Source organism: Hyperoodon ampullatus (genome assembly GCF_949752795.1).
Source record: "Hyperoodon ampullatus genome assembly, chromosome: 3".
In the NCBI taxonomy this organism is placed as follows: domain Eukaryota; kingdom Metazoa; phylum Chordata; class Mammalia; order Artiodactyla; family Ziphiidae; genus Hyperoodon; species Hyperoodon ampullatus.
The window spans coordinates 142,295,391-142,311,995 of record NC_136916.1 but is presented as its reverse complement, the minus strand read 5'-3'; the positions used below and the strand labels follow the sequence as shown (position 1 = coordinate 142,311,995).

At 36.5% G+C, this 16,605-nt stretch overlaps 1 protein-coding gene across 1 annotated transcript in view; it reads left to right on the top strand.

Moving 5' to 3' along the window:
* Positions 1-16,087, top strand: part of SGPP1 (sphingosine-1-phosphate phosphatase 1) — a gene marked incomplete at both ends in the record, with an annotated part of 33,780 nt that extends 17,693 nt beyond the window's left edge. The window contains 2 exons of the mRNA XM_079700122.1: positions 7,902-7,991; positions 15,536-16,087. Coding sequence (XP_079556248.1) covers positions 7,902-7,991; positions 15,536-16,087 — 642 coding nt within the window. The remainder of the gene's footprint in view (positions 1-7,901; positions 7,992-15,535) is intronic.
* Between the last annotated feature and the right edge of the window lie 518 nt (positions 16,088-16,605).

Here is a 16,605-nt window from a genome sequence, read left to right as displayed (position 1 = left end):
GAACCGCCCTTGTATTTCTGGGATAAATACCACTTGATCGTGGTGTATAATACTTTTAATGTGCTGTTGGATTTTGTTTGCTAATACTTTGTAGAAGATTTTTGCATCAGTATTCACAAGGGATATTGGCCTGTAGTTTTCTTGTGATGTCTTTGTCTGGTTTTGATATCAGGGTAATAACGGCCTCACAGAATGAGTTAAGAAGTGTTCCCTCTGCTTCTGTTTTTTGGAAGAGTTTGGGAAATACTGACATTAAATCTTCCTTAAATGTTTGGTGGAATTCACCAGTGAAGCTGTCTGGACTCAGGTTTTTCTTTGGAGGTTTTTTTTTTTTACATCTTTATTGGAGTATAATTGCTTTACAATGGTGTATTAGTTTCTGCTTTATAACAAAGTGAATCAGTTATACATATACATATGTTCCCATATCTCTTCCCCCTTGCATCTCCCTCTCTCCCACCCTCCCTATCCCACCCCTCTAGGTGGTCACAAAGCACCGAGCTGATCTCCCTGTGCTATGCGGCTGCTTCCCACTAGCTATCTATTTTACGTTTGGTAGTGTATATATGTCCATGCCACTCTCTCACTTTGTCCCAGCTTACCCTTCCCCCTCCCCATATCCTCAAGTCCATTCTCTAGTACTTTGGAGGTTTTTGATTACTTATTCATTTTCTTTACTTGTTGTAAGTCTGTTTAGACTATATTTCTTCTTGAGTCAGTTTTGGTAGTTTGTGTTTTTCCAGGAATTTGTGTATTTCATCTAGGTTATCTAATTTGTTAGCATATAATTGTTCATAGTTTTCTCTTATAATCCTTTTTAAAAAAAATAAATTTAATTATTTATTTTTGGCTGTGTTGGGTCTTCATTGCTGTGTGCAGGCTTTCTCTAGTTACGGCGAGCGGGGGCTACTCTTCATTGCGGTGCGTGGCCTTCTCATTGCGGTGGCTTCTCTTGTTGTGGAGCACAGGCTCTAGGTGTGAGGGCTTCAATAGTGGTGGCACGTGGGTTCAGTAGTTGTGGCTTGCAGGCTCTAGAGCGCAAGCTCAGTAGTTGTGGCGAACGGGCTTAGTTGCTCTGCTGCATGTGGGATCTTCCTGGACCAGGGCTCAAACCTGTGTCCCCTGCACTGGCAGGCAGATTCTTAACCACTGTGCCACCAGGGAAGTCCATCTTGTAATCCTTTTTATTTCTGTAAGATCAATAGTAATGTTTCCACTTTCATTTCTGATTTTAGTTATTTGCATCCTCTTCTTTTTTTTTTTTTTTTTTTGTCAGCCAAGCTGTAGATTTATTAGTCTTGTTGTTCTTTTTAAAGAAATAACTTTTAGTTGTGTTGCTTCTCTTGTTTTTCTATTCTGTATTTCATTTTTCTCCACTCTTGTCATTTTATTATTTCCCTCAGTTGCTAGCTTTGCATTTAGTTTGCTCTTCTTTTTCTAGTCCTCAAGGTACAGAGTTGTGACTGATTTCTTTCTTTTTAATGTAGGGCTCCACTGTTATACACTTCCCTCTGAGTGCTGCTTTTATTGTGTTACATGATTTTTAGTATGTTGTGTTTCGTTTTTACTTGTCTCTATTTTATAACTTCCCTGTGATTTCATCTTTGGCCTATGGTTATTTAAGGGTAGTTTAATTTCGGGACCTCCCTGGTGGTCCAATGGTTAAGAATCTGTCTTCTGATGTAGGGTACACGGGTTCGATCCCTGGTCAGGGAACTAAGATCCCACATGCCACGGGGCAGCTAAGCCTGCACCGCAACTACTGAGCCCTTCCGCTCTAGAGCCTGTGGGCCACAACTAGAGAGAAGCCCGTGGGCTGCAACTAGAGAAGCCCCCGCACCGCAAGGAAGAGCCCTTGAGTTGCAACGCGTGCCGCAACTAAGACCCAACACAGCCAAACAACAATTAAAAAAAAAAAGACTAGTTTAATTTCTACATACAGTTGATCCTCATTATTCATGGATTGCTTGTTTGTAAGTTTACCTACTCAGTAGAATTTGTCACTCGAGAATCAGTACATTCAGACCTGTGCAGAGTGGTGAAAAATTTGAGTCACCTGGCGTACGTGTTCCCAGCCAAGGCTGAACAAGGCAATAAACTGCTTTCTTGTTTCAGCTGTTATACTGCAAACAAGAGTCCTTTTTGCAGTCTGCTCAGTACCACATTTGTCATGTCTTTGTGCTTTTTTTTTTTTTTTTTTTTTTGTGGTACGCGGGCCCCTCACCGCTGTGGCTTTTCCCGCTGCAAAGCACAGGCTCCGGATGCACAGGCCCAGCAGCCATGGCTCACGGGCCCAGCCGCTCCGCGGCATGTGGGATCTTCCTGGACTGGGGCACGGACCCGTGTCCCCTGCATCGGCAGGTGGACTCTCAACCACTGCGCCACCAGGGAAGCCCTCTTTGTGCTTTTTTTTTTTTGATGGCTTTGCTGTTTAAAGTGGTCCCCAAGCTGCAGTGCTGTTTAGTGTTCCTACATACAAGGAGGCTGTGATATGCTTTACAAAGGAAATATATGTGTGTGAGGTAAGATTCATTCAGGCACCAGTTATAGTTCTTTTGGCCATGAGTTCAATATTAATGCATCAACAATATAGTACATCCAGAAAAGGGAAGAGGAAATTCACTGATGTGTATGTAAGGCCACTCTGGAAATGCTGAAGTAGTATCTGTAGTGTCTGATGAAGCTGTGGAAAAGATGGAAAAGTGGCTGACTTTGTGGATTCATGAGATGATAACCAATTTAAAAAAAGAAAGCATAGTGGACAGCATTGTTATGAAGCTGAAAGCCAATGAAATCATGTTACCCAGAGTAAGGAAAATATTAAATTCTTCTCTTGTAGTACTGACTGGCCTGCACATTTCAAAAGACTATACAGCATGAAAAATGTTAAACTTGCAATAATCCTGAGTCAAGATCAAGAGGCTGTGGGAGAATCTTTAGGTTGTCTGCTAAGTGTTATTTAGGAAAAAGGCTATGTGGAAAAGCAGGTTTTCAATGCTGATGAGACTGGCTTGTAGAACTATTTCTCCAATTCTGTCAATGTTTGCTTCAGTTATTTTTGGGCTTTGTTTGGTGCAAATGTGTTTACAATCATTATATCTTCTTAATGAATTGATCCTTTTGTCAATACATATTGTCCTTTGTCTTTGGTAACAATTTTTGACCTGAAGTCTGTTTTGTCTGATTTTAGTAGTGCCACATAGCTCTCTCTTTTGGTTACTATTTGCATGAAATATGTTTTTCCATTTGTTCACATTCAACCTATTTGTGTCTTTGGATCCAAAGTGAGTCTCTTTAGGCAGCATATAGTTGGATCGTGTTTTCTTATCCATTCTACCAATCTCTGCCTTTCATTGGAGAGTTTAAACCATTTCCATCTAAAGTAATTACTGATAAGGAATGACTTTTGACATTTTGCTATTTGTTTTCTGTGTCTTATGCATTTTTTACTTCTAATTTCCTACATTACTGTTTTCTTTTGTGTTTGAGTTTTTTATAGCGTACCTTTTTTTTTTTTTTTTTTACCTTGTTTTAAACGAGCCCACATGCTATATAGCAGACACTATGAGCACAGCTTCAGGACTACTATTCCTCCTTTTACGACCACCAAGACCAGGGTTCATATCCAATGGGAAAGGGAACTGGAGGGTTATAGCATACCATTTTTATTTCCTTCTTATTTCCTTTTGTGTATATTTTTTAGATACTTTTTGGTTACCATGGAGATTACAATTAATAACTAGATATATTTTGAAGGTATAACTGACACTTTTAATGGATTGGATGATGGGTATGAATGAGGAAGTCAAGGTTAACAACAAGGTATTTGGCCTGAGGAATGGAACAGTGGAGAAGTCATTTATTAGGAAGGAGATAACTATAGGAATTTAAGCTGGTCAGATGTGGAGATGGCAGAGAAATCAGGAGTTCAGATTTAGTCATGTTACATTTGAGATGCCTGTTAGACATTGATCACATAGGCAGTTGGATATAAAAGTCTGAGATTCAGGAGACATGTCCTGGCTAGAGATGGAAATTTGAGTCATGAACATATGGATTGTATATAAATCCTTGGGACTGGATGAGATCACTAAGGGAGTGAGTGTAGATTGGGAAATGGGCACACTAATACTAAAGAGCTGTGAATAAAGGGGGGAACTAACAAAAATGACTGAAAAGGAGTGGTCTATGTATATTTTATATATTTGTAATAGATTCTGTCATTTCTTAGGAAAGGATAATTCCACATAAATCTGTTTTCTTTCCAGCAATATCTAAATGAGGACAGTGGTCCTAAATATTAGTGGTCCTAAATTTTAGAGACAGTTTAACATAAAATAAAAAGGTAGTTATAATTTGGATATTCTTAAATATAAAATAAGTGTGCCAGATGAATTGGTTATTATGCATAATCTTCCTCCTCCAACGTGGTCCCACTTTAGGAATATTACTTTATCTAGTTTTTCTAGGTGGTTTTACTTTTTATAGTCATTAAGATCTGTGATCTTTTTTATCTGCTTAAAAGATTGCTTGATAAAATACTTCTTTGCTTTGATACTGTAATTATACTGAATTCTGTTCTGTGGGGAGCGAATGTGAAAGTTATGTAGTCAGAACTGAATCAGGTCTTCCCCCAAATGTGTTTGTTTCCACAAAAAAAATCTAGGGAAAATATTGTGAAGGTAGAGACTAATGGCTTAAAAAAATCAACCATCAATGAAAAAAAAAGTGACTTGTTCTTTTCCCAAGTAGTCATCTTACCCCAGTGAGATCTAAAGGTGCTCTGGAATAGGGGAAAAGCCTCCGCATCTAGCTTGTTCGCATTCCTAACTCTCCCATTTAAACACCTTGGAGTTAGTAAACCTGAATAAAGGTGGATTAGGTTAAGTTAAATTCAGTTAACCTAAAATGCTTCTTTTTGCCTACCTTCAGTCCTAGCTTTTGAGACTTAATAAATGAATTTTTCTTCTATCTATTGTGTAAGAGAATTCCCACCAATAACTTTGTACTTTTTTACTTCCTTATGGGGTCTAAGTGAAAAAAGAGAAAGAAGAAAGACGCATAGGAGACTTTTTTGGTGGTGGTGGTAGTTTTTACTTCTTTGCCTCTCCCTTGCTATTAACAGTTAAAAAAAAAATTAACAGAAAAATTGAAAAAACCTGAGTGCCTGCTACAGAGACAAAAGCCACTGTTATCATCTCTCACCTAGATTGTAACAGCAGCCTCCTAACTGGTCTTCCTGCTTCCACCCTTGCTCCCTTATTGTCTAATCCCATGACACTGCTCTGCTCAAAACCCTGCAATGGCTCCCCATTTGATTCCCCCCAAAATCAAATTTCTTACGGAGGGCTCTTAGGCTCTGGTTGCCATGACGTCTCTCACCTCTCCTCCTACCTGCTCTCTCTGTTACAGCCACACTAGCTTCCTTGCCAGTCGCATTTCCTCATTAAAGACTTTGCTCTACCTGATCCCACTGCCTCATATATGTTCTTTCCTCAGATACCTGGTTGGCTAATTCTCTCACTTCCATCCAGTCTTGCCTTAAATCTCAGCTTGTCAATATAAAGCCTACACTGACTATCTTTTAATACTTTAACCTGCCCCACTCACACTCCCATACTCCTCATCCTATTTCTGTTACAGTTTTAATTATGATAGGTGTGGTTATGCTCTGGTAATGACTTAACCCTGAAAACAGCTTAACAACAAAAGCTTATTTCTCATTTGTGTTTCATATCCATTATGGGTTAGCAAACAACTCTGTTCCACTTAGAACCTCAGGGACCCAGGCTGATAGAAGTTTGCCCATCTTGTGATGCATCTCAACATGCAGCTTCCAGCATCACATCTATAGGGAAGAGAGAGTTCATAGAATGATTGAAAGGGGCAGAAGCCACCTTTTTCCCAGTTCATTGTCAGAACCAGTCACATGGCCCCAATCTAACTGCAAAAGGAGCACAAGGAATATTTGGTGAACATTACTGTTTCAACACCTGTTCTCTTTTTATTTCTCCATAGTACTTATCATGTTTTATTGTATAATTTGTATATGTTATATAAAATGTCATTTATATATTTACATATTGTATAATTTGCATATTTTGTGTTTATTATTTAGTGCCTTTCCTCAGCAAGAATTTAAAACTTATTCTCCTAGAAAACCTCACTACTTACAGCTTCTTGGACACAAGCATTTCTTCATTTGCTCCTGCTCTTTGTAATGTCCTCTATCTTTTTTGCCCTGTGCTTCTTTTTCCTCTAAAGAGTAAATCCTACTTATCTTTTGGGACAATTTGAATCTTAATCTGGGAGACTCAACTAACATCCTTAAACTAAGTTAAAGGCCCATCCCTTAGACTCCCTCTGAATTTTTATTATACTCCTATCGTAGCCCTTAACCTCCTTATAGGGTTACATGTCTGTCTGCCCCATTAACCAAGTTCCTCATGCATATGGAAGAATGTCTGAAGAAATACATGGAGCCTAGAAAAGAAACTATGAGGATCCGAATAAGGACAGTATAAGTAGGGTGAAGAGATGACAGAATCAAGAAATATTTAGAAAGTAAAATCAGCAAGACTTGCTTATTGGTTGAATATGAGGGATAAGGGAGAAATCAAGGATAATTCATACTTCGCATTTAGATTATGATACTTCCAAGTGAAATAGGGAATATGAGAGGAGGAACAAGTCTAGGTGGTAGGATGATGAGTTGGGTTTGAGGTATAGTATGTTTACCTCCATAAGGATCTCAAGATGGAGATATGTGCAGGGGTTGGCTAAATGGTTCTTAATCCAAGGACATGGATAGGTCTTCAGCATGCTAAGTAGTAGTTAAAAGATAAGAAAAGGTGAGACTGCCAATAACTACTAAGGGCAGAACCCTTAGTTAAACTAACGTTTAAGGAACAATTAGAGGAATACATGCTCTTGTGCAGAAAACACAGAAAAAAAAAATAGGTGGTGAAAGGGGAACCACGAGAGTGTGATGCTGTCGAAATCAAGGTATTTAGACTTTCAGGGAGAAATATGTGGGCCATGTTAAAAGCAGTAGAGAAGTCAAATCAAAACAACTGTGTACTAAATCTTGACCACTCTTCTTGCAACCTTACTTAACTCTTTCAACTCCACTTCTTATTGAACCACCTTGAATTCTTATTGAATTGAACTATCTTGGCTTCAATTTCATTGAGAAATTTGAAGTTATCAGGCACATACCCATCCATCAATCATTTCCTCCTTCCCCTTAATATCAGGAGCTTCAAAGCCAAGTCTAATACCAGTGCCATTAATACTAAGAGTTGTCTACATTTTAAGTTTTTTCCCAATTTATGGCTTTCTGCTCCCAGTATCCCACCAAAATTTTTTGCAATAAGGTTGCCATTTGAAATTTTAGTGGAGGGGCAAAAATGGACAACAAATTACGTGATGCTGAATATCGAAAGGAAGATGTGGAAATGGCAAATAGCAGTCAGTCACTGATGGAAGTGAGAGGGAGATAATGCCTCCTCCCCAAGGGAGCAATGATATTCACCTGGACCAGATTCAGGCGTTATTCCAGAGGCACTTTCATTTTGGAGCTACAGTAAAAGTATGTCTCTTACCTGTTTTTCTTCTGTAGCATACCAGTGATTGAATCTTTACTGTAGAAGCAAAAATGAGCCAATTCCCACAATGAAGATTGTAGAAGCATTCCATTTGATTCATTTGTTCATTCATGTAAAAGTATTTCCTGAATGTCTGCTATGTGCCATGCTTATGGTTAGGTGCTGGGAATACAATGGAGAGTAAAAAACACATAGTTCTTGTTCTCCTGGAGTTTTGTAGTCTAGTGATTTTTTATTTGCTTGTTTATATTTAACCTAATTTATTTAACTAATTTTACTTTTTTTTCCCTTTAGTATCCTCTTATATATGGACTGATTCTTATTCCCTGCTGGTGTTCTCTAGTTTGCCTAAGTAGAATTTACATGGGCATGCACTCCATTCTGGTAAGGAAAACATTGTGTTCATAGAGCTTTATTTTTTTCTAAAATCGACAGGCAATTGTATAATTTTTAATCATTTTCAAACTTACTGGAAGCCTAAATGAGAAAATATAGTTACTGTAAATCTTCTTTGTTTTGCAAAAATAGAAACAGGATGCTTTGTAAAGTTTTAATGTAGTTATCACGTATTTCATACAAACAGTTCCCACAATAACCAAGTATTATACTCAGGATAACATTTCTCCCTCCTTCCAGTTTCACTTTTCTTTTCTTTCTCATTCTCTTCTATGCCTTTCCTACCACTGAGTCAAAACCAACAATGTAAATACAGACACCAAGGAGCTCTACTTCTAAGTGAGGACCCAGTGACTAGAAGCTAAATGAACTTAAACTGTCCTGGTGCCACTTGTATTTGAATATTAAACTCTAGTTTCCTTGGCTTACATCAGATATTTTATTTTGAGAATGCAATTCAGTTTCAAAAGCAGCAGCACAGAGACACTGTACTCTTTCAGCCAGCCACACCTACTCACTTCCCTTCCCCTCTATCCCATTGACATTTCCTAGTTCGGGCCTGCACCATCTCTTAACCAGATTACTGCAGCAGCTTCTTAATTAGCAGCCCCACTTCCAGTAGGACACTGATCCGTACAGTGTTTAGCCTCCTGTTGTAGTTTACTGCCCAAAACGCAAGTATGATGCCATACTGAATGACTTGTGTTTCCTCAAATGCAAAGGGTGTTTCATATCTCAATACCGTTAGGAATGCCTTAACCGCCACATGGAATGCCCTTTTCCTTTTCTTTGCCTAACGGACTATCCTCTCCTGTTCTTCATGACTCACAAAAAAAATTATCTCCTAAAGCCTCATTACCTTCCCCATCTTTCCTTTCTCAAGATTGGTTAGGTAGCCTTTCTCCCAGAGCATATTGAACATAATTCTGGCATAGCATTCATGCTAAATTGCTATTGCTTTTTTCTTTATCTCTCATCCCCACTAGATAATAAGCACCATGAGAAAAGTAACTCTCTATCCCTTGCATTTAGTGTGGTGTCTCTTAGGACACTCTGTGAATATATTATATATTATCTTGTAGATAAAGGATCAGAAGAAAGGTGGAGAGATAGAAATGAATTCATGGAATCCAAAAGTTTATAATGGGTTATATAAAATTTTTCTGGTCCTTAACAAGTTCACATTTTTAGACTTTTCTACTCATAAAAGTGTGTCATTAGCTTATTCCGTAGCTGTAGAAGTATTGGGTTTCTACTTCTTCCTCAGATTGCTTGCTTCCAGCAGCTGCCCCTTCACTAGTAAATTTCCAGAAGTCCCAAATGCTATGTTAAGAAGCAAGCTATTTGTGTTTTATTTTTTATAATTATTTATATTAATGCAAATTATGAATTGGCATATAATTATCTTTCTGACTAATCTCTACTAATTTTATAATAGACTAAGTATCACATTTTTATATCAAATCTAATATTAGTCACAAGAAAATGTTTTCCATCTCTGTGCCGTGTTACAGTTATTCCCTTCCACTACCAATTAGCAATATCGCACCTAAAAAACTAACAAAAGGTTATACATCTATGAATGATAATATTATCCCTAGATTCATTATCATCATAAAAGAGGAATAAGAATCTTAATATATTGAATATGTAATCTCAACCATGCTGTTCTTCAAAAAAAGGAAATGTATAGTGAATTGATTAAATATTCAAGCTGAGTTCAGTTCATGTTTATATACTGGATAACATCTGTTCTTGAATCAGCTGAAGTAAAAACAATATTGATGTATTATTTTTCAAATCATGCGTCTGACAACCAAATCATGAGTCCAATAACCCTCGGTCTTTTTTTTTGGCTGCACTGTGAGGCTTGTGGGATCTTAGTTCCCAGACCAGGAATTGAACCCGGGCCCCAGCAGTGAGAACACCAAGTCCTAACCACTGGACCACCAGGGAATTCCCCAGCCCGTCTTTTAATTATTCAAAAACGATCTTGTCTCATAAAATGTCTTTATCAGTTTTATTCTGAGTAGCTACTGAATTTTATTATGTATAGCATTGCAAGTTGTTTTCCTTTTAAAAGTAAAATCACAGATGACTTGCAAGCATTGTAAATTATGTTTCTGTATTATAAGCACAATTATTCCTAATCAATAACATATTGGTTTTATCATTTGATAATTAATATATGAAATTATAGTCATAATGAATCCCCCCTTTTTACATTATGGATCTAATATATTCCCACAATTTTTACTTTTTCCTATATTTTAATGCTTCAGTAATTACCTGCATTTTGAACTATTGTCTTAATCATAATTTGTATCTGCATTGTTTATTGTGAAATTACTATGGAACTATAGGCAGAGTATGCCCTAGAAGTTGCTAATAGGTGCTTAGATGCCATACTATCTAAGCAGATGTCTTTATTAACATTAAGAAGAAAGTTCTAATAATGTAGTCTAAATAATTTATAACGAGCACTTTGTTGAGTATTTTCCATACGCTTTGTTTTTATTGTTATAACACAAAGAGCAACACTTAAGTTTATTTTTAACATTTGCCTACCTTCCTAAATAGATTTTCTTAATCCCCAGAAAAGTAGAGGAGTTACTACATCCATTTTTCCTCTATTTATGTATGTATGTATGTATTTATGTGTTTGTTTGTTTGTTTACTTTTTTGGCTGTGCCATGCAGCATGCGGGATCTTAGTTCCCCAACCTGGATCGAACCCATTGGGAGTGCAGAGTCTTAACTTAATGGGGAAGTCCCCATTTTTCCTTTATTCATTATCAAACTTAGCTCTAAAAATTTCTTGAAACACAAGCCATTTTTAAATTACTAGATTAAGTACTTGACAAATTACTGTTTTGTTTCTACATTAGTAAAATTATGAACATGTTATAATTACATTTACCCAAAATTGTACTAAAAGTTTATTTTTCTATATGTGGAAGGTCTTTTTAGAAAGGTATTATGAGATCATAAAGTAGAATGTACCTCTCAAACCCATTTTTTTTGTGTGTGTGTGGTACGTGGGCCTCTCACTGTTGTGGCCTCTCCCACTGCAGAGCACAGGCTCCAGACGTGCAGGCCCAGCAGCCATGGCTCACGGGCCTAGCGGCTCCACGGCATGTGGGATCTTCCCGGACCGGGGCACAAACCTGTGTCCCCTGCATCGGCAGGCAGACTCTCAACCACTGCGCCACCAGGGAAGCCTCAAACCCATTTTTATAACAAGACATAAAAATCAAACTAACCAAACAACAGGAAAAATCCTGAAAACATGTTATGGAGAAAGATCCAGAACAGTAAACACTAAGAGTTTTAATAGTGATTATTTCTGGGTAATAATTACTTGTTAATGTTTATCCATATTTTCTAGTTTTTCTGTACTGAACATGTATTAAATTTTAATTTTAATTAAAGATAAAAATTTCAAAATCCATCCCTAATAATGCCTTTATAATCAAGGATTGCATTCCAATAATACATTTTGTTGTTAGAAACCCTGTTGGCATCACTGACATGTTGAATTAGAAGCTGAACACCTGAAATATGTTACAGTTAAAAAAAAAACAAACCTTTAGGAACCAGCAGAAGTCTTGAATTCTAGCCTCAGCAAATCACTAGCCTCTCTAGTTTTATTTACTGATTGGAAGAAATGAAAAGGAGACAATTTCAGATTTAATACATAAGAAATCTTTATTGAATTTATGGTATTTGATATCTTCTACCATAAATTTGATAACCATGAACATTCCATTCAAATGTGTAATTAACTTTTACAGCATATATGTTATCTATAATTAATAAGTATCTAAAATTATTTGCTAAGTTTCTTTTTGGAAAATTTCCTACTTTGAGTTCTTTATGCTACCTTTAACATCAGCTTTTCTTTATTGCATACTTTGTGCTATAATGCTTAAAACCACTTAGTTACACATTTTAATATTGTACATTAAATTGATATTACAATGATAGCCACCATGTTTATGTCCTGAATTCAATCATTCTTCCTTCTGGTTCTGTAGCATGGAAATTAAATGTGCCTTTTTATCCAGGATAATATTATAAATAATTAATAATTCAATCAGAAAAGGAGGCAGATTTGTATAGAGACTTGTAGCAATCTAAGTTTATTATTCATAGAGCTATAAAAGAAAAGCAGAGGACAACAAATATTGGATGTTTTATGTCATACTGAAATATACATCTAAAAATATAATTGATGTGTTATCATATATATATATATAAAATCATGTAAATCAGCAAGCAAAAGAAAATCCAAAGGAATAGTTGCCCTAAAGACACAAATATACATTGTATAGAAAAGGAACAGTCCATAAACATATGAAATAATGCTTAATTAATTATAAGGGAAATGCAAATAAAACATCAAGAAATACCAACAACTCATGGGATATAAATTTCTATAAACATTCTGGAAATTTTTTATTGTCTTGTAAAATTGAACATGCACATATACTGTGATTCTGCCATTACATTCCTAGGCATATGTCCTGGAGAAACTTTCATAGACCCATACGGGAACATAAAAAGAAAGAACATAGAGGCATTGTTTATAATGCTGGTTGGTTTAAGAATATATACCAATTAAGAAAGCATTCAAGCTTAACCATAACCAATGAACTAATCCAAAAGCTGAAAACATCCTAAGTGACCATCAGTGGGAAAATAGATAAATTGTATAACCACACAATAAAATATTACATAGTTGTGGCAGTGAATGACCTATAACTAACTACATATGATGAATGAATCTTAAAAACTTAATGTTAAGTGTAAGAAGCAAATCAACGGAGACTGCATACTGCCTAACATTTTTATAAAGCTCAGAAAGAAGCAAAACTAGGTAATGTTTTGTTTGGAGATATGTGATAAAAGTTTTTAAAAGCAGGTATTTATTCACCTAATACTCAGGCTTATGCAGGGTGATAGAACTAGGAAACAGCATACCAATAGATTCAAAGTACTGGTAATATTATAGTTCTTTATGGGGGCAGTGATTTCATAGATATTCTTTTTGTAATTTCATATATACTTTATGTATCTTATTCTGTGTACTAACTATTACATAATAAAAATCTTAGGACAGAAAAACATTAAGCAACTACTCTGTTGCTTAACTGTATTGAATGCTGTTGAGACGTAACCATTGTTTTGGGCAGCATAAAGGTCACTAGTATCCATGAAAAGAGTGGTTTCAATGCAGTGATGAGTTTAGGAAAAAATAGGAAGTGAGAAAGTGGAGGCAGTGAATATAAGCAACTCTTCTGATAAGTTTTTCAGTGATACTAGATCCCAGGGTTTTGTTTTGTTTGTTTTAAGGTGGAAATTCTGAAACAGTTTTGTTCATGTCAGGAATGATTCAGAAAGGAAAGTTCTTTTAATAATAGTGTTATTTCCTCCAATAAACCATCTTCTATTTTCTACCCAGTTGTTTGTACCTAAAAGGAGGAGTCATTTTTGATCCCTTTTTCTTTTGCTTCTCTCTTACATTCAGATCATCACCAAGTTGAAGTTCGTCAACTCTAATTTTAAAATATTTTACTAAATCCATCTAGGTACGTCTCTTTATATGGACCATATCTAGAGTGAACCACTACAGTAGCCTCCCACTAGTGTCTCCTGTCTTCCATACTTTACCCCTATAATATATTCTCTACACAGCAGATGGAATGTTCTTCTATAAATATCCATCAGATTTTATTACACTCCTACTTGGGAATCTTTCAGGCTCCCTATCACTTTTGAAATAAAATCTGAACTTCTTACCTAGCCTACAGGGGCCCTATCTACATGATTTGACATCTGCCTGTCTCTTGGATCTCATATCACATCACTCTTCTCACTATTTGAGCCACACGGAATTTCTCTAAGTTCCTTGAACTCACTAGGTTCTTTTCTGCCTGAAGGCCTTGGCACTCCCTCTACCTGGGACACTTCTCCTTAGATCTAAAGATAGGGCTGACTCTTTTTTGGAATCACATTTCTGCTCAAGGGTCACCTCCTCAGACAGGTTTCCCTAATCACTCTAATAGGGTCTTTCATCATTCTACCCCATTGTCTTGTTTTAATTTCTTTATAACAATCTGAAATTGTAATATTTATCTATTTTTTACTCACATGGTTACTGTCAGTCATCCCCACTAAAATGTAAGCTCTATGGCAGTAGGAATCTTTTCATTTATTAAGCAGTGTATACTCAGCCCCTAAAATAGCATCAGGCACATGTAGGTACTCAATAAGTATTTGTTCAGTGAATAAATGAATGAATGGGAAAAGGAAAAATAGGCTTTGTATCCTCTTTAGTCATGGAAATAATTATGTATTTAAATGTGTGATTATTAAATGCATGAAGATGAAGTCTTTGAAAAATAAGTACAGTTGATCCTTGGACAACGCGGAGGTCAGCACAATCAAAAATCCACCTATAGGGCTTCCCTGGTGGCGCAGTGGTTGAGAGTCCGCCTGCCGATGCAGGGGACACGAGTTCGTGCCCCGGTCCGGGAAGATCCCACATGCCGCAGAGCAACTAGGCCCGTGAGCCACAACGACTGAGCCTGTGCGTCTGGAGCCTGTGCTCCACAACAAGAGAGGCCGTGACAGTGAAAGGCCCGCGCACCACGATGAAGAGTGGACCCCGCTTGCCACAACTAGAGAAAGCCCTCGCACGGAAACGAAGACCCAACACAGCCATAAATAAATAAATAAATAAATAAATAATCACATTACGGAAGAGTATTTAAAAAAAAAAAAAAAATCCACCTATAGGGCTTCCCTGATGGTGCAGTGGTTGAGAGTTCGCCTGCCGATGCAGGGGACGTGGGTTCGTGCCCTGGTCCGGGAAGATCCCACATGCCGTGGAGCGGCTGGACCCGTGAGCCATGGCCGCTGAGCCTGCGCATCCAGAGCGTGTGCTCCGCAACAGGAGAGGCCACAACAGTGAGAGGCCCGCATACCACAAAAAAAAAAAAAAAAATCCACCTATAATTAGAGTGCCCTTCATAAACTTGGTTCCTCTGTATCTGCAGTTCCTTTGTATCAGGGGTTCTGCATCCTCAGATTCAACCAACTGGGGATCATGTAGTACTGTACTACTGTTTACTATTGAAAAAAATCAGCAGTTAAGTGGATCCACACAATTCAAACTCATGTTGTTTAAGGGTCAGCTGTATATTGTTTTTCCCAGAAATCACTACATATGTTAAGCATAGTTTATTGTTCATTTGAATATACATTTGTGTATAGCATATATGTATTAATTTGTAAAAGGGCAGAGCTATAAAAGCATAATCATTTTATTATCATCAATGAATCTTTTTAGTATTATTAAAACAGCTTTTAGTACCTATTATATAAAGTTTACTTTAAGAATGTGACATATTTAAAAAATGTACATTTATTAACATTGAAATGTGAAATATATATATATATATATATATATATTTCCTTAAATGCCAAAAAAGTATTATACTAAACAACTCTACCTTCTTCTTTTCTCAGGATGTTATTGCTGGATTCGTATATACCATTTTAATCTTAGCTATCTTCTATCCATTTGTGGACCTGATTGACAACTTCAACCAAACTCACAAATATGCTCCATTAATCATCATCGGGCTTCATTTAGCCTTGGGGATCTTTTCTTTCACTCTAGACACTTGGAGTACATCCCGGGGAGACACAGCTGAGATTCTAGGAAGTGGTGCTGGGATTGCATGTGGATCTCATTTTACCTATAAAATGGGTCTAGTATTAGATCCTCCTCTGGATATATTACCTTTACCTAGGCCCCCCATTTCAGTGACTCTGTTTGGAAAAGCCATATTGCGGATTCTCTTAGGGATGTTGTTTGTACTAGTAGTCAGAGATATAATGAAAAGGATCACTATTCCTTTAGCCTGTAAAATCTTCAATATACCATGTAATGATGTTCGAAAAGCAAGACAGCACATGGAAGTTGAACTTCCTTATCGGTATATTACCTATGGAATGGTTGGTTTCTCTATCACATTTTTTGTTCCTTACATATTTTTCTTTATTGGTATCTCTTGATGGAGAAATATTGTTTATGATAAGAAAGGAGGGTATCAGTTACTGATATCTAAAACCATATTCTAGTTAAAAGCCAAATCAGAGTTAGGCTTTTGCAGGAATTTAACTTAAATAATTATTTAAGTAAATTCATAGGAGTCAGTGCATTTTATCATTGCACATCCAGTTATTGTTTTAGGTGAGCTGAGCTATTTCAACATTGAGAAAATGATAAGTATCCATTTGGAATGTTCATGTAATATTTGGAGAGTTTTGTTCTGTTACGGATTCAAGTTATATATAATATATATTAAGGAACATAATATACAATTATGTGTCTAATATATGTTATATATAAAATAATATGCCTAAGTTTTTTTTTAAACCATGGGGGTGTATTATAAAATCAATAATAATATGCAAACAGTTGTGCCTGTGTATTTGGACTTAATACAGGTATGTTGTTATTAACAGATATATTTAACGTTTATTTACTATGGGAGCCATTTCCTAATCAAATTGCATAATTACTAGACCAG